Genomic DNA, 23,476 nt, shown 5'->3' with positions numbered 1-23,476 from the left:
CCTCTCTGAGCCTCATTCTCATCTTTAAATAGGTATAAAAATACTGACCGCAGAAGGTGGTAGAAATATTACAGAAGGAAAGAAAAAGCATTTTGCATATTGTTCAATATGCATTCAATAAATGGTAGGAAGCAGAGATCTAATGATAAATCAGACTGTCTGGATCCAAATTCTGGTGGCCATCATTTTCTAGCCATAAAGCCTTTGGCAAGCTATTTAACCTTCTGTAAGCCTTGGTTTCGTCGTGTAGGATGGGTGCATACACATTTATGTGTTTTAATAGTACCTTCTTCACAGGGTTGTTGTGAGGATTAAGTCACCTAATCTATGAAGCATCTGAAGTGGTATAGTATATACCATATATAGTACATACCAGTGCTATACTAGCACATAGTAAGTATGCTCACGACATGTCAGCTATTATCACTGCAGGAATCCTAGCTCTTTCATTATGTGATACTGAGAAAGCCACACCCTCTCTCTCCCGGCCTCAGTTTTTCCATCTGTACGGGAAGGTGGTTGGACAAGAACAGTCTTAAAGGGTTGCTGTGGATTTCCACAGGCTAACACAAAGTTAAAAAGTAGCCAAAGTGTTGAATGGTGTCTCTCCAACATTTTTTGTCTTTTTTTCCCTTTTTTTAAAAAGTAGGCTTATGCCCAGCATGGAGCCCTATGTGGGGCTTGAACTCATGATTCTGAGATCAAGAGTTGGATGCTTAGGGGTACCTGGGTGGATTCTCCTTTTCTCTCTCTTTTTGCTCCTCCCCCTCTGGTGCATGCTCGCTCTCTCTCTCTCAAAATAAATAAACTTAAAAAAAAGTCAGATGCTTAACCAACTGAGCCACCCAGGCACCCATTGGTTGACGTCCTTAACTCAGTGACCCACAAGATGCTGGAATGTGTACAGGGTCCCGGTATGGGGCAGACACCCACCTACTACCCACCACCACTCAATTACCTTTCTCATTGACCTCTGCTGTCCAGTAGATATCCGAGTCATGTGTGAGCTGGGCCTGGAAAGGGGAGGTGTGGGGGGACAGGTCCTTGTCCGTGATGTTCAGCACTTGGGGTACAGGGCTTTGGTTGCAGATAGTGATCTGTCGGGGCTCAGGGACCGGGCCATGGTCGTTGATGTCCATAAGTGTTAGCAGGAGGGTCCCAGTGCCAGTGGTGGGAGGGCTCCCTGTTCATAATTACACATAGGATCCTTTTAGTATCTGCCGTTGGTTGGAGTGATGAATGAGTGTTAAGCTCTCCTATGACCTATCCAATCAGCCCCAGGGAGGTTCCTTTTTACTGCCCAGCTGTAACTTTTCAAGACCTTCCATGCCCTGCCCTGGTCTCATCATAGATCAAACCAGTGATGGAAAATCCATGGCGGTTATGCCATCTTTCCCATAGCAGACATTATTAAGTGATCCTAGCACCCTTACAGCCACTTCATCCATATGGCCACTACCAATCTATCACAAAAGGAAACCTACTGGCCATCTCAGGGCTGATGCAGTGTTTGCTAATGAGCTTTAGGGATGCTTCCCTTCACAGTCCTGCGGGAACCTTTCATCTGCCTCCAGACCTTGCTTCACTGTGTCAAGCAGCAATGTCAAGTCACATCCTAACTCCCAATCCTGTCATGGTATGACATCACTAATCAATCATGGCACTTCCCAGGCAGCCCCTTTCAGTCAATCACAGGGCCAATTCTGGGCTCGGTGAACCACACACTTAGGCTAAAAGAAGTCATTCTCCTAACACTTGGGTCTTAGGGAAACCATAGCCAATCCTGGTCTTTGAAAGACTCCTCTCAAGTCCCCTTTGACCCTCCAGATTGGTTTGCTGACATCTTTCCCTGACACCATACACTGTGGAGGGGATGTGCTGTGTCATGGGCTCCAAAGGTACCCAAGTGGAGGGATTGGGAGGAAGCTCTCACCATCATCTGTGGCCAAGACCATGACTTCATAGACATTGTTCTTCACAAACCGTTCATCCTCACGGTCTAAAACCCCCGTGGCAGTGACCTGTCCACTGTCTGGGTCCATTGCTAGCCACCCTGCTGGGTCTCTGAGGATGTGGTAGCTGGAGTGGAAGAGTTGAAAAGAGTCATATCCAGAATACTTAGAATTCTGGTTGTCCTCCAAAGCCTACTCATTCAACTGGCAGATGCTGTTATGGGTCTTGGGGCTCCTAAGCAAGATCACATGAAGAATGCATCTCACCCCAAATGGAATCGAGAGCGGCAGAAAGAGGGCCCAGCAGGGACACATGAGAGAGAGTGGGAATACCTGCCCCCTAGACCTCTGTTCAGAGTCTTCAGTGTTGGGGAGGGTAGGAAGGGAAGGTCCCGTGCGGGGATGATGTTCAAAATATTTAGCAATCTTTCTGGTAATGGGAGCAAATGCTGGCCGTAATAAATAACCCGTCCAATACTACTAATGCTTTTGGATGCATCTGAGCCCAGCTCCTGTGTACCTGATCTTCTGATTTCCCTTGTCAGGGTCCTGCGCAGTGTAGGTGCAGACAGACTCCCCGACAGAGATGCCCTCCTGGACCTCGATGACTTTGGAGGGTGGGACAAACACAGGTGCCTCATTCACATCCTCCACATGAACTACTATGGTGGCCGTGGAGGTTGGGAGCTTCACCACAAAGGGAGCCTCATTGGTCACTTCAACGTACAGGGTGTGTTGGTTTTTGGCCTCGAAGTCCAAGCCCTGAGAGAGAAGAGGAAGGAGAACCTGAGCCACCAATTTGTGAGGAGACCCCATGCAATGCTTTGAGGTCAGAAGGAAAGGGCCCACAGTGAGGGGCTCAAGGTTTCCAGGAACAGCAACGTTGCCCTTTCCATATAGCCTCCTGCACTTTGAGTGGACAGCCAGTGGGGCCTCTCAGACCACCCCTAAACCAGAAAGCCCTACAGTTGGTTCCCAACAGGGTGGTGGAGAAACTCGTGGAGGCCTTTCCGGTGATCCTAATGACTGGGGATGCCACTGGCATTTATAGGCTGGGGCAGGGAAACCAAGAACTGTTCCACAGGCCGTGTGACTTGCCAATATTCCCCTGAACATTCATGTACTTGTGGGTGTGAAAAATCTGTTGATAATTCCAGTCTAGAACACGTTTTATGTATTTCTGGTGCGGTTTTAATATATATGACTTTTCTAGGAATGCAAGCTTCTGAGGGGAGCCTGTAATTTGATTTGTTCAGGCCCTTCCCAAAAGCTGTTTATTTGCTGTCCTGTAAAGATACCAGTATGACTTGTGGTGTGTATGAGCCGACAGAGTGACACGCAGCATCCGCTACAGTTGGATGAGTCTCCAAAGAGAGGCAAGTAACTGACCACCTTCATTGTGTTTTCTAGTATGTTCTCAGAAGCTTGCGTACAGAAATATCTTATTATCAGTAAATTTTCCTGTAAAATTCTTCTTTATTTCACAGTTAGGGCAATCTCTTTTTCTAGAAATTATGTAAGTTAGGTAAGTTTAATTATAAATGAAATTCATTTCACAATGTAAAAAGGGCATTACAAAGTTTTTGTTGAAAGAAGGGGATAGTTTTTAAAGTATTATATATAAAACTCTGCTTCTCAAACTAGGCCATTCTAAAAGCATCAATTTTATTCAAAGACTTTTTGAGAGACAACCATATCTCAAACTACTAAGTAACATAAAACATTTTGCTATGCAAAAACCTAGATATGTGTTATGGATTAAATGCAAAATTTGCAAGCATTCCAATAAAACAGAGCCTCTCTGTTTAAGAAGGCTGACTGGGGACAGCCACTGGACACCAGGATCTGGGAGGAGGAGTTCTACTCATCTGCCTTAATCAAATCAGTGACTCCCACCTGTTTTTTTGAAAAGAGTCCCTGGTTAAGATTTAGTTTGAACAAAGCAATACACTGACACAAGAGGGATGGGAAAGGGTCAGAAGCCACCAGCTTGCTGCACGCCCAGTTGAATGGTTCAAAGTAGGTGTCCCCAGGCAGATGATACCTCCTTTTCCCAGAGGCTGCAGACCTGACTGCCCCAGGTGTGGGCTTGTCTAAAGCCCAAAATGACTCACCTTCCTGGTTGTCAGAATGCCCTGGTTGCTCTCGGGGTGGGTGGTGATGGTAAAATGGTCCCCATCGTCACCTTCCAAGATGCGGTAGGTGGCGTGCCACGCGGGTGAGTTGGGGGCATCCAGATCAGTCACCGTCAGCCTCTGCACCTCGTGCCCCACCACGTTCTCAGGCACTTGGGCCTCGTACTGTTGGTGTGGGAAGCACAGCACAGTCAGAGCAGAGACTGAACACCCTGAGACCGTTCCACGCTTCACCAGCTATGGATCCTCCATGTGATTCCATGGGAGCTCCGCTCCATGCCGCTCACTCTTTCTGGGATCACCCAATACCACACACCAGGGTTTCAGGGCACACACAGATGCAGAATGTCCTCAGACTCAGCCTTCCAGCTTCTGGGACAGACCACAGGGATGGGGAGCCTACTATTCGTACATCCAGGGCCTACTACTCCAGTAATCGCACTGGTCTGGGTGCCCTAAACCCTGCCATGCCTAGCCACCTATCTAGCTGAGATCAGAAAGGTATGGAGAAGGTGGCAAGAGGGACTAGCTGCCTGATTGCTTTACGGCACTGAGCAGGAACTTTTTTGGAAGCTCTGGAGTAAGTGGCAAAAGTTGGGAACTTGGCTGCTCAGAACACATTTCTAATCAAGCCTAAATAATGTTCAGTAGCCAGAATCATCGAAGGATGGAAGGGGGGGGTGGGTGTCATCTTGACTGGCACTGAATCCCCCGTCGCTGCAGGTGTACGAAGTATTCACTGGGTGAAGGTGGACAGGTATAGGTGTGAGGCAAATTATAAGTTTTCATAACAACACGGATTTTGTTCCTTTCTTTCCTCCTTCCTTCTTCCATTCTCTCTGTCTCTCCCTCTCTTTCTCTGTAAAGTAACCTCTACCTCTAATGTGGGGCTAACAGTCACGACACCACGCTCAAGAGTCACAAGCTCCCCCTGACTGAGCCAGCCAGGGGCCCCTCAACAAAGATTTTCATATTAAGCACTTATGTACCAGGGATTGTGTTATGAACTGTACATAGATTATTTCATTTAAAACTCAGAACAATGCAGCAGGTATTATTATTATCTCCATTTCACAGATTAGGAAATGGGGCACAAAGAGGTTAGGTAGTTTGCCTCCGGTGTCACATCTAGTAAGCGGTGGCACAGGACTGGAAGCCATGTGGGCTGTTTCCAGAATTTCATGAGAAAGAAAAACCTCAGGGGCATCTGGGTGGCTCAGTCAGTTAAGTGGCCGACTCTTGATTTCGGCTCAAGTCATGATCTCACAGTTCAGGAGTTTGAGCCCTGCATGGGGCTCTGCACTGACAGTGCAGAACCTGCTAGGGATTCTCTCTCTGACCCTCCCCTGCTTGTGCGTGTGCTCACTTTCTCCCAAAATAAACAAACTTAGAAAAGAAAGAAAGCTCAGTCCTTCATCATCTGATGAGGAAAGAAGGACTGAAATCAAATTTACCTTCTGAGGATCAAACACAGGAGCATTGTCATTGGCATCGAGGATTTCCACTATGGCCACTGCTGTGGTGGTAGAACCATCTCCATCCATGTCTGTAGCCTGGATGGTCAGTGTGTACTCAGGGACTCTCTGGGGAGGAAAGGCAAGTTCAGGCCAAGAGGTCCCTCAGCCTGGGCTCACAGAGGCACAGCTCTGGATATACGTGGAAGGAAGGGGAATGTTTCCCCTTCTCACAGTGCTCTCTTGAATCCCTGCCCCACTACTCACTCATGGCAGAAAAGAACAGAGGCAAAGGGTGGAGGGGGAGGGGAAACACAGAACTAAATCGTTCTCCTGGGCCAACTGTGGGGTGGAGCCTGGGGATTGCCCCCTGACCCCGGGCTGATACAGAATGGGAGCTTTGAGTGGGGATTCGGGTAAAGGTATTAATTAGGAAACAGTAGGCAGCTCCAATATCCATGGAGCTAATTCTACTTTGTAGCACACAAGGGACAAATCTGGGCAACGTGCATGCTAAGTGAGCCATTCCGAGAGGAAATGAGAAAACCTACAGAAAATATCAAATGCTTGCATTTTACAGCTGCCTCCTCAGCCTTAACGAGATCATTTGGCAGCAGGCCACTGGCCCAAGAGAGCTGTGGGACATCAACATGGGAACACAGCAGCAGCCATTCCCAGCTGACTTGGATTCTCACTGCTCCACCTTGGGCTTTGGAGGCTTGGCTTCTGCTCTTGAATGTCAGGCCCCGGCCTGAGAAAGCCTGGGTAGGCGGCACTTTCCCTAAGGGCCACTCACCTCCCGGTCCAGGCCACTGGAGATGACGCTGATGGTACCCGTGCTCCGGTGGACGGTGAACATGAGGTCATGTGGGTCCTTTGGCTCTTGGCTATGGATAGAGTAAGCAACCACCCCATTGTAGGTGTTGATGGCATCGTCCTCATCTGTGGCTGTCACCTGCATCACAGAAGTGCCTGAAGAGGAGAAGGAATGAGTGAGCACCCTTCTCTCCCAGCTCCGATTACAGCATTGCCTACTTCTGGAACTATGAGAGGCTCCACCTTGGACCCATCCTCTACTTTGTGGCCGATTGCTAGCTGGTGTCCTTTTTCCTTTCTCTGCTTCTTTCTTAAAAACAAAATGCTCATCATCATTTTAAGCTGAGCACAGGTCTGCCTGGAACAAAGATTATTTCCTATCCCTTCTTGTAGCTAGCTGTGGCCTTGAGACTAAATTCTGACAAATGGGATATATGACTTTGGGAGAAGTGTTTTTCTGAGTATGGGGCTTATTCTTCCCATCGCTTCCCTCCTTCCAGGTGTAATGGTTGGAACTCCAGGAGCAACCACAAAGTAATCTTGGAAATAAAGCCCCAATAGCAGAACAATGAGAGAGAAGGAGCCTAGGTCTCCAACACTGCAAAGCACAATCTAGTCTTGACTGTCCACCTCTAGATTTCCTGAATATAAGGAGAAAGTAAGGTTTCATCTCATTTAAGGTCCTGTTCTTCTTTGGGGGATTTCTGTATTGGCAGCATAACCAATTCATACTTCTCAAATCTTCCACAACTCAGAGAGGAAGGAAGAGGAGAACCCCTCCCCACCAGCATCGGTTTTTGAGGTCATTATGTGTTATATCCAATCTTCACAATTATGAGTAATATAATTCCCATTTTCAGATGTGAAGATTGAGGCTCAGAGATCATGAGCTTGCCCAGGGTCACAGAAAAAGAGGCCACATGTAAAGAGGGAAATCAAGATTCAAATCTAGATCTTTGTAGCTCTAAAGCTATTGGTTCCCAAACCTGAAGCTTCTGGGAAACTTTTAAATATACAGATTGCAAAGCTGTATATTTAAGATCATCCTTATTCAGGGATCTTGGGATAGAGTAGGGGGAATCTGAATTTTTAAAGATTTTTGCTTTATTTTTGTTTTTAAATTTTTAATTTATTTTTTTAGAGAATGTGTGTGCAAGTGGGGGAGAGTGTTGGAGGAAAGAAAGAGAGGGAGAAGGAGAGAGAGAGGGAGAAAGAAAGAATCTTAAGCAGGCTCCATGCTCAGCTGGATGCAGGGCTCAATCCCACAACCCTGGCATCATGACCTAAGCTGAAACCTCGAGTGGGATGCCCACCCTACTGAGCCACCCAAGCACCCCAGGAATCTGATTTTTTAAGATTATCCCAGGTGATCTGATATACAGCCAAGGAAATCAAGTATGGAGGGTTTTTCCAGCCTTTAACGGTCTTGGCTGACTTCCAGATGGTTCTAGAAGTTGACCCAAGGCTATGTCTGGGACTAGCAGACCTCTCTAGGTGTCCCCTCCCAGTCCTCTTACCGGGTAGTACCCCTTCCAAGACGCTCCCTCTGAAAACATCCTGGGTGAACTTGGGCTTGTGGTCGTTCTGGTCAGTTACAATGATGGAGATGTTCATGGGGTCTTCCACTGAGGCACCGTTCTCTGATACAGCGTGGCCAAAGAGCTGTGGGTGCACAGGTCTAGGGTCAGCCTGACCCCACCCTCCCCACCTGGCAACGGGGCCCTGCTTTTGTTGGATGCTCCAGATTACCTACCTCATACTTCGCAATCTTCTCCCGGTCCAGCGGCTTATTCAACAACAACCAGCCTGTTTCCTTCTCTATGGTGAAGACACCCTCAGGGGGGCTGTCTGCTCCAGGGCCTGTGATGCTGTAGAAAATCTTGGTGCCTCTGTCCTTATTAGATTTGAGCTGGAAGCACAAGAAAATAGCTGACAAAGTGACAAATCTCTCACGACTGCCAACAAAAGTGAGGAGAGGTGAAGCCTTATCAGAAACTGTTCCCAGTACAGAAGCTTTCAGGGTCAAGAAACCTTATAGTAAGGCCTTTGGATGAGGGTCCCTGTACCCACCAGTGACTCCCTGGGAGAAAGCACAGTCATACCTGATTGAGCTTCTGGGGGAAGGGACCCTTGCCATTCTCAGAGACGGATATCGGTGGAACCACCCATTCTCTCTTGCGTCTTCGTAAGATACGGTTGGATGGGGAGATCTTCAATGGTTTCCTCTCCTGCAAGGAGAGAAGACCCCTTAACCCAGACACGCAAACAGCTGGAAGATACTCGACATCCTCTCACTTACAGACATTAAGGGTGAGGAGGGAGACCTAAATAGGTTTATTGCACAAGACAAATTGAAAAGAATCCTAAGTGTTTATTTACAGAGAACCAATTAAATACACTAGAATATATCCATCTAGTGGAACTGCTATACAGCTCTAAAAATTAGGAATGAATGAAAAAGAACAAAGTTGACCTACAGTATAACTAATTAAACTACAGTATAGTTTAGTATTTTATTTAACAACTTATATAATTAGTATGTACCAGCTTTTGTGTATAAGTGTAGCAAAATAAAGCCACATATTCATAGTGGCTTATATGCAAACAAAACCTATTTTTAGATGCAGAAAGAAAGTGCATACATGTAAATAATATATCTTTTTGCATAAAAGAGAGGAGAAAAAAGTATTTTTAGATCTGTAAATATATAAAATACATAACATATGTTTAATATAAATATAGAATATATAAATAAACTTCAAAAGGAAAAATAACTGGTAACAGTGGTTATCTGTGTATTCTCTTGGAAAGGGCATTAGGTAAATGCAGAGAAACAAAAGGAGGTTATTCACTGTGTAACTTTTTAATATTTTAAAATTGTTGAGCCACATGGATATATTAGCTATTCAAAAAATTAAAAGAAAGAAATGTGGCTGAGCGCCTCAGGTCTGTCTTCCCAGAGGCTCATGGGATGTTCATGGGGTCTTGAATCACCTTCCCTTGGGGTTTAGCAAGATGATATGGGAAAGAAGGAAAGGGTGATGGGAAAGGGAATGCGAGGGGCAAAAGGTACTGGGCCATGGTTCACAAGGCAGTTCTTTGCCCCACTGGCAGGACTCTCTGGCGCCCCTAATGGAAGGGTGCAGGCATTACCCTGCTTAGATCAGTAGCCACGCCCATAGGTGTGAGCAAACTGAGGGCTAACACTGCCTCTTCTGAAGGGGTAACATGGTTCATAACCCAGCAACCTCGAACTCCTGGCCAGCAGCAAGCTGGGCATGCACAGAGAACATCTTCCTTCCTCCTGGCAGGTGCACGTGGTATCTTACCTGGACTGTTCTACCATTCAGCACAGCGAAGTCACCATCAGTGCTAAGCAGGGCTGACTCTTGCCCAGGGCAGTCCACGAAAATCACTGTGGGTAAGACAGAAAGAGAGTATTAGGAAGAAGAAGGCTTCCAGAAGCTACCCTAGTGGAAGCAACACCTGACGACAGCCTCCTGGCTGGATCAAAGATGGTTTCAAGCCACTGCAGGAGACCTGGCTTTGGTCTCCATTATAATCAAATACAAGTTTCAGATGGGGCTTCCAACTTTGGCCTCAAGAGGGAGGACTACATGGTGGTTTGTGGGCCAAGCTGCTTTCTTTGTTCATGAGACCAAAGAATCAAGATCATATACATTCAGCAACATCAGCCCCAGATGGCCTCATGAGACATAGGGTTGACCTGAGGTCATGGTTGAAGGCAGGAGATTTTCAGCATTTCAGAAGACCATGAGTCCACCTATATCCAATATGCATCCTGCTACACTGCTACTCACACAGATCATTCTGGACAATCTCTAGCTGTTTCAGTTTTTCATGTTCCCTCTGAACCCCCCTGCTTAGCCACCTTTTAAATAAGCACTCCGAGGTGATAACTACCACTCACTAAGCCAGAGACTGGGCCCATTTCATCCTAAACTACCTTAGCTAAGGTAGGTATTATCTCCTTTTCAAAGGTAAGAAAACTGAGGTTCAGAAGCCCTATCAGCCTGACTCCAAACCATTGGCTAGAGAGTACTTACAACCAATGTTCTTAACCACCCTTCTTTGAAGCCAAAGCAGGAAAAGAGGGTACCTGCTGAGGGAACACATGGGCCCATCAGCACCTGCTCTGGCCGAGACACCAGTCTGCATCGTTTTCCTAGGCTGCAGCACAACGAGGACCACAGGGACAGTGCTGTGCCACAGAGATGTCAGCGTGAGGCCTTCCAAATGTCCTTTTTCGAAAAATTGTCCTTTAGTCTCAGATGATGAAGATTGTTGTTTCCCCACCCCTGCCTCCACCATTCCCTCCCTCATTTTTTAAATTATTTATTTTGAGAGAGAGAGAGAGAGCATGGTGGGGGGGGGGGGGGAGGGGGAGGGGGAGAGGGAGAGGGAGAGGGAGAGGGAGAGAGAGAGGGAGAGAGAGAGAGAGAGAGAGAATGAATGAATGAATATAAATGAATATGAATCCTAAGCAGGCTCTGTGCTGTAAGCATGGAGCTCAATGCGGGGCTCGAACTCACAAACTGAGATCAAGACCTGAGCCAAAACCAATAGTCAATCGTTAACCCACTGAGCCACCCAGGCACACCTACAATAACTGTTTTAAAAAAACCCTTCCTTGGGTTGCCTGGGCAGCTCAGTCAGTTAAGCCTCCAACTTTGGCTCAGGTCATGATCTCATGGTTCCTGAGTTTGAGCCCTGCGTCAGGCTCTATGCTGACAGCTCAGAGCCTTGCCTTCAGATCTTCTGTCCCCTTCTCTCTGGCCCTCCTCTGCTCGTTCTCTATCTCTCTTCATTGGGGTGCCTAGTTGGCTTAATCTGTAGAACATGAGACACTTCATCTCAGTGTTGTGAGTTCAAGCCCCACATTGGCTGTAGAGATTACTTAAAAATAAAATCTTAAAATCTGGGGTGCCTGTCTGGCTCAGTCAGTAGAGCATGTGACTCTTGATGTTGGGGTCATGGGTTCAAGCCCCACATTTGGGGTAGAGATTACTTAAATAAAATCTTTTAAAAACTCCTTCCATAAAATAAGAAAGGGTAATAGATGAGTAAACTACAAAAGTAATGTGAACATGCCAAAGAATTCAAACAGTATATGAGTATAATATAAAAAAGTAGAATTCTAAATTATAAGTATCCAAAATATAAAACCTCCTAAAACTCATATTCAACAAACATTTTAATTAAAGAAAACAAAAAAACGGGGGCGCCTGGGTGGCTCGGTCGGTTGAGCATCCGACGTTGGCTCAGGTCATGATCTCAGTTCCTGAGTTTGCGCCCCGCATCTGGCTCTGTGCTGACAGCTCAGAGCCTGGAGCCTACTTCAGATTCTGTGTCTCCCTCTCTCTCTGCTCCTCTCCTGCTCATGCTGTGTGTGTCTGTCTCAAAAATGAATTAACTTAAAAAAAAATTTAAAAAAGAAGAAAAAGGGGGACAAAACATAAGAGACTCTTAAGTACAAAGAACAAACTGAGAGTTGCTGGAGGGATTGTGGGTGGGGGGGATGGGCTAAATGTATAAGGAGCATTAGGGGAAACACTAGTTGGGGTGAGCACTGACTGGGTGTTATACATAGGGAATGAATCACTGGAATCTACTCCTGAAATCATTACAGCACTACATGCTAACTAAATTGGAGGTAAATTAAAAAATAACTAAGTAAATAAATAAAAGCAAGAACAAGAAAAAAGCAAAGGACCTGAAAAGACATTGACCTAAAGATATACAAATAACCAATAAGCATATGAAAAGATGCTCAGTATCATTAGTCATTAGGGAAATGGAAATCAGAATCACATTGTGGTACCACTTCACACTTGCTAGGAAAACTACTTTATTTTATTAAAAAAAAATTTTTTAATGTTTTATTTTTGAGAGAGAGAGAGAGCGCAAGCGAGGGGAGGGGAAAAGAGGGGTACAGAGGTCCAAAGCAGGCTCTGTGCTGACAGCAGAGCCTGACGTGGGGCTCGAACCCACCAATGGTGGGATCATGACCTAAGCTGAAGCTGGATGCCCCCAACCGACTGGTCCGCGCAGGCGCCCCTGGGAAAACTTTGTTTTTCTTTAAAAAAAAAAAAAAAAAAAAAAAAAAAAAAAGTCCTGCCAAGGTACGAAGAAAATGGAACCCTCCTGTATTGGGAATGCAAAATGGTGTGAAAAAGTTCGGTGGTTTCTCAGAAGGTAAACAGAATTACCGTATGATCCAGCAGTTCTACTTCTAGGGGTTTACCCCAAAGAAGTGAAAGCAGGAATGCACAAAGAAACTTGTACACTGATTTTCATAGCATCATTTTTCACAATAGCTGAAAGGTGCACACCACCCAAGACCCCATCAAGATATGAAGAGATAAACAAAATGTGTTATATACATGCAGTGGAATGCTATTTGGCTTTCAAAAGCAATATAATTCTGATACATGCTACAATATGGGTGAACCTTACCAACATTAAGCTAGGTGAAATAAGCCAGACACAAAAGGACAAATACTGTAGAATTCTGTGTATATGAGGTACCTAGAATAGTTAACAGACATAGAGAATAGAATAGAGTTTACCAGGGGCTGGAGAGAGGGGCAAATGGGGAGTTACCATTCAATGAGTGCAGAGTTTCTGCTGGAAGTAATGAAAAAGTTCTGGAGATGGATTACGATGCCAGTTGCACAACTGTGAATGTGCTTTAACGCCACTGAATTGTTTACTTTAAAATGGTTAAAACAGCCAATTTTAGGTCATGGATATTTTACCTCAGTAAGAAAAAACAGCAGAAGTCTGATGTGGGAGTATAAAACGGAATAGTCATTTTGGAGAACTGTTGGGTGGTATTTACCAAAGCTAAATATACACATTCCCCAAGACCCAGCAATTCCCCTTTGCAGTAGAGACCCAACAAAAACACATTCACCGGAAGGCATGTGTTATAATGTTCACAGCAGCACTGTTTCTAATAGTGAAAAACTGGAAATAACCCAAAGGTCCATCAAGGGAGAATGGACAGAAACACTGTAGTATATTCACACAATGAGATCAACCACAAGGACAGATAACAACGTGGATGAACCTTACAAACACAGCTGAGTAACAGAGGCTAGGTGTAAGAGAGGACACAGGTATGATCACATGGACAGGAGGTTCAAGAACAGGCACAACCAACCTAGGTAAAAGAAGTTAAGACATTGGTCATCTTTTGGAGAGAGGGGGTCAGTGAATGGAACGGAAAAGAGGGGAGGCTTAAAGGCATACAGAGGTGCCTTCAGCTCCCCAGAGCCCAGGGCAAGCTCCCTAGAACCCAAGAGCCCCACAGAGAGAGGCAGGATCCAGTCGGGGAAGGCTGGAATGTGCCTGTGACAAAGAGAGAAGATGTTTAAAAATCAGATTGCCCTACTGACAAGGTCCCCACTGAGGGGTGGTGGCCTGTGTGTGATATGCTTGGCCAGTAGGGGAAGAAAGTGGGATCTAGGCCTGAGTCAGTTCCAGGAGGCCCTGGAAACCGCGAGACTCTCAGGCCACCTTTCAGGGTGACCCTGACCTTTGCCTCCTGAACACAGCTCATTGGTCTCATCATCTGAGGAATTTGCTCTAGGGCTAAAAGGCCCAGGAATGAGATGTGGCAAAGGTTAAATCACCTTAATATAGAGCAACAGTTAAATAATCCATGGATTTACACTCCAGTGTTTACACTCCATGGATTATTTATCCAACTATGCAAAATGGTATTTATAGTCGAGTTTTTAAGTTACCTAGGGAAGTTCTTATGCTATGAAGTGAAACCAAGTAAGCAGAATGTAAGCAGAATGTAGAAAGACCTATATAATATATGCAACTATGCACATATAAAAAGTTTGGAAGGGGACACCTGGGTGGCTTAGTCAGTTAAGCCTCCAACTTTGGCTCAGGTCACCATCTCACAGTTCCTGAGTTCGAGCCCCACATCAGGCTGTCTGCTGTCAGCGCAGAGTCTGCTTCAGATCCTGTCTCCCTCTCTCTCTGCCCCTCCCCCACTCACACTCTCATTCTCACAGATAAACATTAATATTTTTAAAAATAATAAATAAAATACCGGAAGGAGGGGCACCTGGCTGGCTCATTTGGTAGAGCACATTACTTTTTTTTCCTTTTTATTTTTGAGAAAGAAACAGAGCATGAGTGGGGGAAGGGCAGAGACAGAGGGAGACTCAGAATCTGCAGCTGACTCCAGGCTCTAGCTGTCAGCACAGAGCCCGATGTGGGGCTGGAACTCAAGAACCACGGGATCATGACCTGAGCCAAAGCCCAACATGTAACCAACTGAGCCACCCAGGTGCCCCAAGCATGTGACTCTTGATCTGGAGGTTGGGTTTGAGCCCTTCTTAAAAATAAAAATCTTTTAAAAAGACTGGAAGGAAATAAACCTTTCCGATGACTGTGGTTACCAGCAACTACTGTTTACATTTTTCTGTAGATCCATTTTTCTTTTAACATGAATCGTCTCCCCACCCCCCGCCCCCACTTCAACTCATATGTTTAAGTCCTAACCCCAACTACCTCCAAATGTGACTGTATTTGGAGACAGGGCCTTTAAAGAGGTGACTAACTTAAAACGATGCCATTAGGGTGGGCCCTAAGCTAGTATGACTATTGTCCTTATATGAGGAAGGAATATGACCACAGATACAGAGAGAAGACCATGTAAAGACAGAGAAGACAGCCAACTACAAGCTAAGGAGAGAGGCCTGAAACAAAACCGACCTGGCTGATACCTTACTTTTTGTTAAGACCCTCAACCTGGGTTACTTTGTTACCCTAGCAAACGAACACAGCATACACCATTCTCAGCAGTCAAGACTCCCTGTGCTCCTGAATTCTCCCAACAGCTGACATTTAAATCTTTTTATTTTAAGATTTTATTTTTAAGTAATCTCTACAACCAACAAGGGGCTCAAACTCACAACCGTGAGATCAAGAATTATATGCTCTGCCAACCAAGCCAGGCAGGCGCCCCAACAGCTGACACTTAAATACATTTTTTGGGAGGGCGCCTGGGTGGCTCAGTCGGTTAAGCGTCCGACTTCGGCTCAGGTCAGGATCTCAGGGTCCGTGAGTTCGAGCCCCGCGTCGGGCTCTGGGCTGACAGCTCAGAGCCTGGAGCCCATTTCGGATTCTGTGTCTCCCTCTCTCTCTGCCCATCCCCTGTTCATACTCTGTCTCTCTCTGTCTCAAAAATAAATAAACGTTAAAAAAAAATTTTTTTTTGCCTGACATGGGGCTTGATCCCACAATTCTGGGATCACCACCTGAGCCAAAATCAAGAGTCAGACGCTTAACTGACTGAGCCACCCAGGCACCCCTTAAATACTTATTTAATCTTCACCAAGCACTCTATGAAGTAGATTTAATGTCTATTTTCTAGAATGGAAAACCGAGAGGTTAAATGAATTCACTAAAGTTACGTAGCTAGGAAACAGAGGAGCTAGAAGTGGTATCCACATCTGTCACAGCCTGTCATTTTCTTACCCTCTAAGGTTAATCTTTCTGATACACCCAAGACTTAATTAATATCTTTTCCCTACCTCCCATTACCTCTTCTCCTCCAACTACTGAAATAGCAGACTCTGATTTCTGGATGCCCAATGAGGCAGTGTGAGATTTGGAATAAAGCACTAAACTTGGAAGAAGTAACAGCACTTCTCTTACAGTGTTGATGTGAGGACTGAATGAGAACACCAGTAAAGGGCTGACAGAATAGGATGCATCGGGTCAGGGTCTGCTGTTGATGCAGTTAATGGACACAGAGACCCCTGTAGGCATTGACATGAACTTGCTTGGTGCTCCTGGGTAAGGCACTTGAATTCTCCGGGTCTCACAATCAATCGTTAGCTCAAGCTTTGAACCTGAGGCCTGGTTTCCCTTGGTTTGAAGAGAGAAATGCATGCTATTAGAGTTACTCAAGAGTAGTATGGGGGCACCTAAGTGGCTCAGTTGGTTAAGCATCTGACTCTTGATATTGGTTCAGGTCATGATCTTACGGTACTAGGATCAAGTCCCATGTTGGGCTCTGTGCTGGCAGCACAGTCTGCTTAGGATTCTCTCCCCCTCTCTCAAAATAAATAAACTTAAAAAAAAAAAAATAGTAGTAGGACCAAACATATTTGCTCCTTGATGTAATAAGAATAAGAAAAGCTTAAAAGGAATACCTAAACCTCCTTAGGTGATTCAGCACCCTGCAGGTGTTTTAAAGATGTATACAAAGATCCCACAAAACTGTCAGTTGGAAACATCATTATGTTCATGCAGAAGTTGAAGCAACTTATTAGGAATTTATGTTTTCTCATTTGGAAGATGGAAATTAGACTTTACAGAGCCATCTTCAACACCAAATAAGATAGGGCTCAGGTCATCAAGGTTCTTGAGTTCAAGCCCCACATTGGGCTCTCTGCTGTCAGCATGGAGCCCGCTTTGGATCCTCTGTCTCCCTCTCTCTCTCTCTACCCCTCCCGAGTTTGCACTCTCTTAAATAAACATTTAAGATAAAAGTCTAGGGGTGCCTGGGTGGCTCAGTCGGTTGGGCATCCGACTTCGGCTCAGGTCAGGATCTCACAGTCTGTGAGTTCGAGCCCCGCGTCGGGCTCTGTGCTGACAGCTCAGAGCCTGGAGCCTGCTTCAGATTCTGGGTCACACTCTCTCTCTGCCCCTCCGCTGCTCATGCTCTGTCTCTGTCTCAAAAATAAAATAAAAGAACATTTAGGGGCGCCTGGGTGGCGCAGTCGGTTAAGCGTCCGACTTCAGCCAGGTCACGATCTCGCAGTCCGTGAGTTCGAGCCCCGAGTCAGGCTCTGGGCTGATGGCTCGGAGCCTGGAGCCTGTTTCCGATTCTGTGTCTCCTTCTCTCTCTGCCCCTCCCCCGTTCATGCTCTGTCTCTCTCTGTCCCAAAAATAAATAAAAAACATTAAAAAAAAAAAAAAAAAAGAACATTTAAAAAAAACCTTTATAAAAGTCTAAACTACAAATTTGTGAGCCCCAAAAGCTTACATGGATTCTTATGCCACATGAGGAAACTGAGGTTCAGAACTGAGATGATAGCCCAAGGTTACACAACTAGTGAGCAGAAGTGGAGTTAGAACCCAGGGTAGTCAGATTCTAAAGCCAGGTTCCTCTTGTTCATTCAAGAGCTAGTTGAACGCTTCCTTTGTGCTCAATTTTCTTCTAGAAACTAGAGATGCATTGGGGAACAACTATCTATCCTCAAGTATCTTTATTTAAAATTTTTTTTCAAATGTTTGTTTATTTGAGAGAGCAAGAAAATGAGCATGAGTGGGGAAGGGGCAGAGAGAGAGAGAGAGTTGAGAGAGAGAGAGAGAAAGAAAATCCCAAGCAGGCTCTGTGCTATTAGCGCAGAGCCCGACTCAGGGCTCCATCAAACAAACCTGAGATCCTGACCTGAGCTGAAATCAAGAGTTAGACACTTAACTGACTGAGCTACCCAGGCGCCCCTCAAGTACCTTCAATAAGTACAGGATACTGCCTCCTGTCCAAAATCAACTTTTTCAGCTACTTACCAAACTAATTAACAATGCATTGACTGTAATAGCAAAACTCCAGACAATCCAAATGCCCATCAATAAGAGATTAACTTTATGTTATAACAACATCTATATAAGAGAACACCATGCAACAACAAAAAAAAGCTATAAATGAGGAGCAATCTCCTACGTATTATATGGAAAGCTTTGTAAGACATACAATTAATTAAAAAAAGAGATACAGATCAATATAGTCTTTGCTAATTTGCTAACATTTGTATTTTTAATTTTGTTTGAAAATACCTTTGAAGGTAACCCCCAAACTGGGTTTATAGGTGGAAAAAACAGCAGGTAAGGAACAGAGATGAGTTTTTCTGTACACTATTCTGAATTCTGACCTGCATGAATGCAATAGTTATTCAAACACTGATAAAAAAAAAAAAAATTAAGTCACTTTTCCCATTCTTTTTTTTTTTAATGTTTATTTTTGAGAGACAGAGAGAAAGAGACAGAACGAGTGCAAACAGGGGAGGGGCAGAGAGAGAGACAGAGAGAGAGAATCCAAAGCAGGCTCCAGGCTCTGCTGTCATTACAGAGCCAGATGCAGGGCTTGAACTCATGGACCATGAGATCATGACCTGGGTTGAAGTCAGACACTTAACTGACTGAGGCACCCTGGTGCCCCTCCCACTCATTAAAAAAATAATAATAATAATAAAAAAAAATATATATATATTTTTTTTTTTAATAGAGAGTACACACACTTGCACAAGAGGGGTAGGGTCAGAGAAAGAGGGGGGCAGAGAACCCAAAGCAGTCTATGTTGACAGCAGTGAGCCTGATGTGGGGCTTGAACTCATGAATCGTGAGATAATGACCTGAACCAAAGTAGATTAACCTACTGAGCCACCCAGGTGCCCTGCACTTTTCCCATTCTTAAAACAGCCTTCTTCCTAAGGTTAGGTCTTCAGCTAGCAGAGGGCTGGCCAGGTACGTCTGTCAGCTGTTTCCCTTAACCAGAGACTATCAGCTTTCCAATCCTCTCCTATCAGGTTGTCCAGCCAACAGCTAATGGACTGACTCCCCCAAAAGAAGCCTTAATTCCCCAACTCTAAAAGTTGCCAAGAACCCAGAAACCCTCTCCTTGTTTTCTACCAAATCTGCCCTGCCCCCCAAAATGTACAATACACTTCAGTGTCCTGTGTGCTGGCACATTTCCATTATCATATGGTTCCAAATATTTATAGTTGGCCTGTCCTATTGTGAGAGAGGACAGTGCAACAATCAAGAAGTCAACAGCGATGCACTCCAAGTGTACGTGCCTCCCACTCAGGCTGCATATTCCAGTTGCGTCAGAGGGCCTGGCCCCATCAGCTCTAACCTGCATTCAGTTAGATACAGAGCACATCAAGGGGCATGATTCAGGCAGGCAGGAACAAGCTTCAACCCACTCTGCCTGAGACACCTGGCTAAGTGTTTTCCTATCCAAATCCTCAGAAAATAACCTGCAAGGTGGCTATTACTGCCCCCATTCTCACAAGTCAGGAAACAAGAGGCTGCCTGGAATTGAAGTGCCTTAGGAAGCAGCTTCAGAAGGATCTGAGGCCCCACAGGTAGGAAGGAGTAGGACCAGATTTCAAATCCTAATGGCAAGTAAATGATGTGGGATTTCAAGTCCAAAAGACTTGGGCTCAAATTCATATTGTGTGGGGTGCCTGGGTGGCTCAGTCGGTTAAGCGTCCAACTTTAGCTCAGGGCATGATCTCACGGTCCGTGGGTTCAAGCCCCGCGTCGGGCTCTGTGCTGACAGCTCGGAGCCTGGAGCCTGCTTTGGATTCTGTGTCTCCCTCTCTCTCTGCCCCTCCCCTGCTCATGCTCTGTCTCTCTCTGTCTCAAAAATAAATAAAAACACTAAAAAAAATAAAAATAAAAAAAACTTCATATTGTGTGAGCATATGGAAGTGGTTTCCTCATCTAAAAATGGAGATGCTACTACCTAACTCATAAGATTTTGGGGAGGATTACGTAAGACAATGTTTGTAAAGCACTGAGCACTATGTCTGACCCACAGCAAGCCCTCAATAAAAGGCACCTCTAGCTTACTCACAACTAATCGAGGTTTCTGATTCCAACTCTGAGTCTCTCCCTACACCACAGAGAAACCATCAGCTACAGCCAAATGCTTTACCTGAGGGATGAAGCACCAAAGCAAGGAGGAGATACACAGGACCAAAGAGCCTAAGAGGGAGCTGGCTTGGTCTGCAGTTGGAAAGGACTGTGTTGCAGGGGTGCTCCATGGTTTATCGGGGACCTCAACAGACAAGTTCAACTGCCCAGGGAAACTTGCAGAGGCACCTGTAGGAACATGAACAGTTTTTTTCTGCAAGCCATGAGTCACAGAAAGGCTGGTAAATGGTAAGCCCTGGGGCATATCGTTACAACTTCCTCCCAGATGTTCCTGGCACCACTGGCTTGTATTACTGGTTTCAAAAGGTAATTGATCTGAAACCAGGTCTCATCATCACTCATCCCCTTTTACCCCACCTTGTAACAGCTAGTGAAGTAAGCTGATTCCCATTCCTGACTGCAGCCTAGCTCCACAAGGCCACACATCTTGGCCAAGTCATGGGGGCATGAATGGACTTGTGTCAGACTCTTTCTGGGGCAAGCTGGTGAGCACTGATGAGCACATGCGGCAACAGTTCAGATCCTAATACTGGAAAAGACACCTAAACACAGCTCTCCCACACCCACCTGGACCTTAAAGTCATGTGACCGCTTTAGACTCAAGAGATTCTGAATCACAAAGTCAATGAACCTGATGGAGAGTTCAGTATTTCTACCAATATAAATTGATAGCTTTCAGCCCTGAGCTTAAGTACACAATTCCTAAAATATTGTTGGGGAAGGGATTAGAAACTTGAGACTGCTTCCCAACAAATAGTTAAAAAATCAGAGCTCTGTGTATCTGCACTAGATAGAAAGACATCCAAGGGAACCAGGAGTCTCTGGCCTGTGCTCAAAGCTCCTGTCTAAAGACCATCCTACCAAGCCCAGCCTCAGACCCTGAACTGGCACCACTATACAAGCTGGTCAAGAAGAAGAGTTGAGTCCCTTGGGGTAAAAGAACTGTTGAAAAAAAGAAAGCTTTTTTCTTAATATTTATTTTACGTAATTTTTTTAATGTTTATTTTTGAGAGACAGAGCGAGAGAGACACAGTACGAGCAAGGGAGGGGCAGAGAAAGAGGGAGACACAGAATCCGAAGCAGGCTCCAGGCTTTGAACTGTCGGCACAGAGCCCGACGCGGGGCTTGAACCCATGAACCGTGATATCATGACCTGAGCTGAAGTCAGACGCTTAACCGGCTGAGCCACTCAGGTGCTCTTTCAAAAGAAAGCTTTTAAAGTAGACTTCTAGGAACTGATGGATACTGGGCTGAGAATTCATCCCAGGCCAGCTTTTAGGTCGAATTGCCTAGACACCTCCAAACTGCCAAGGGAACACCCTTGAAGGGCAGGTAATTGTCTTCTCAGCCATGACACATAGGTACCATATTGTCCCAAAGTTCAACCTTACAGGGTGTTCTGACAAAATAAAACCATCCATCTCTCGGGAAATAAAATGTCCTTCAAGTGATCAATCTTGGCCAGTTTCCTGCTGATCTTTGGGCATTTTGACTAGAATGGAAGGGTAATATCAGTTTTAAAGTATTGCAGCCCAAAGGAAGCTTGTGGGGGATGGAAGAAAGATAATCAAGTCTCCATTCTGGCTTGGCTTAGGGATAGACCTAGCTCATAAAGCAAACATGTGCTCATAGCTATCACTGCTTTCTGGGGTAAGTATGCAAAATTGCTTGAAAAAAAGATTCTGGCATTTTCCTGAGTAAAACTACTATAGAAAAAAGTTCACTAAGAAACACAAAAGAACAAGTGTTGTGGAATACTTTGGAAACAGGTGCTGCTATATACTATTAGGGAGGAGGGGAGTGTAAATTGGCACATCGTTTTTGCCAATTAAGAAGCCTTAAACAAGCCCTTTGGCCCAGGAATTGTGCCAGAAAGCATCCCAGACAGGACAAAACCATACCTGCAATTATGTCCATAACTGTTGCTCAAATTTAAAAAAAAAAAAAAAAAATTAGGGGCACCTGGGTGGCTCAGTCGGTTGGGCGTCCGACCTCAGCTCAAGTCATGATCTCAGGCCCTGTGAGTTCAAGCCCGGCATCAGGCTCTGTGCTGACAGCTCAGAGCCTGGAGCCTGCTTTGAATTCTGAGTCTCCCTCTCTCTGCCCCTCCCGTGCTCATGCTCTCTCTCCCTCCCTCTCTCTCAGAAATAAACATTAAAAAAAAGATTGTAAAAAAATAAGTCAGTCTCAACCACTTAACGTTCAACAGAATAACTATGTGTGCCACTGTCACTCAAAGGTCTCACCTACAGCATTCAATGTCATAAAAGAAAACCTATGGGCAGGGGGTGGGGGGGTGGGGGGTAGCTGCTGGGTGGCTGTCAGTTAAACATTGGACTTCGGCTCAGGTTGTGATCTCACAATTTGTGATTTCGAGCCCCGCAGAGGGCTCACTGCTATCAGCGCAGAGCCTGCTTCGGATCCTCTGTCTGCCTCTCTCCCTGCCCCTCCCTGATTTGCACTCTCTCACTGTCTCTCAAAAGTAAATAAACATTTTTTAAAAAGTTAAAAAGAAAGGGGGCGCCTGGGTGGCTCACTCAGTTAAGTGTCCTACTTCAGCTCAGGTCATGATCTCACAGTGCGTGGGTTCAAGCCCTGCGTCGGGCTCTGTGCGGACAGCTCAGAGCCTGGAGCCTGCCTTGGATTCTGTGTCTCCCTCTCTCTCTGCCCCTCCCCTGCTCACACTCTTTCCCTCTCTCAAAAATAAATAAACATAAAAAAAATTTTTTAAGTTAGAAAGAAAGAAAGAAAGAAAGAAAGAAAGAAAGAAAGAAAGAAAGAAAGAAAGAAAGAAGGAAAGAGGGAAAGAAGGAAAGAAAAAAAGAAAGAAAACCTATAGGGTGCCTGGCTGGCTTAGTAAGAAGTGCGTGCAACTCTTGATCTTGGGCTCTTGAGTTCGAGCCCCACATTGGGTGTAGAGATTACTTAAATTAATAAAAACTTTTTTTTTTTAAAAGAGCATTTATTAAAGAAAAACTGCTCTGCTCAGAAAAAAAAAAAACAAAAACAGGTCACAAAACAGCTATCTATTTATGTTTATTTATTTTTTTAAATGTTTTATTTATTTTTGAGACAGGGAGAGACAGAGCATGAACAGGGGAGGGTCAGAGAGAGGGAGACACAGAATCTGAAACAGGCTCCAGGCTCTGAGCTGTCAGCACAGAGCCCGACACGGGGCTCGAATTCACAGACCACGAGATCATGACCTGAGCGAAGTCGGCAGCTCAACCAACTGAGCCACCCAGGCGCCCCTATGTTTAATTTTTAGTAATCTCTACACCCAACATAGGGCTCAAACTCACAACTCCGAGATCAAGAGTCCCATGCTCTTCCAAATGAGCCAGCCAGGTGCCCCACAATGCAGTCATTCATAGTTTGACAATTACAAAATATTAGTATT

The 23,476-nt window shown here is 45.2% G+C and overlaps 1 protein-coding gene across 2 annotated transcripts in view; it reads right to left on the bottom strand.

The window, feature by feature from the left end:
* The window catches only part of CDH3 (cadherin 3), a 45,888-nt gene that overhangs the window by 9,159 nt on the left and 13,253 nt on the right, over positions 1-23,476 (bottom strand). For both annotated transcript variants that reach the window (XM_042969740.1, XM_042969739.1), the window contains 10 exons: positions 9,687-9,772; positions 8,460-8,585; positions 8,111-8,266; positions 7,875-8,019; positions 6,338-6,513; positions 5,542-5,670; positions 4,067-4,252; positions 2,473-2,714; positions 1,934-2,079; positions 959-1,183 (listed from right to left, as the gene is read on the bottom strand). In XM_042969740.1, coding sequence (XP_042825674.1) covers positions 959-1,183; positions 1,934-2,079; positions 2,473-2,714; positions 4,067-4,252; positions 5,542-5,670; positions 6,338-6,513; positions 7,875-8,019; positions 8,111-8,266; positions 8,460-8,585; positions 9,687-9,772 — 1,617 coding nt within the window. The remainder of the gene's footprint in view (positions 1-958; positions 1,184-1,933; positions 2,080-2,472; positions 2,715-4,066; positions 4,253-5,541; positions 5,671-6,337; positions 6,514-7,874; positions 8,020-8,110; positions 8,267-8,459; positions 8,586-9,686; positions 9,773-23,476) is intronic.

Source organism: Panthera tigris, chromosome E2 (genome assembly GCF_018350195.1).
Source record: "Panthera tigris isolate Pti1 chromosome E2, P.tigris_Pti1_mat1.1, whole genome shotgun sequence".
Lineage (NCBI taxonomy): Eukaryota > Metazoa > Chordata > Mammalia > Carnivora > Felidae > Panthera > Panthera tigris.
Note: the sequence above shows the minus strand (reverse complement) of the source record. Positions and strands in the feature narration are given on the sequence as shown.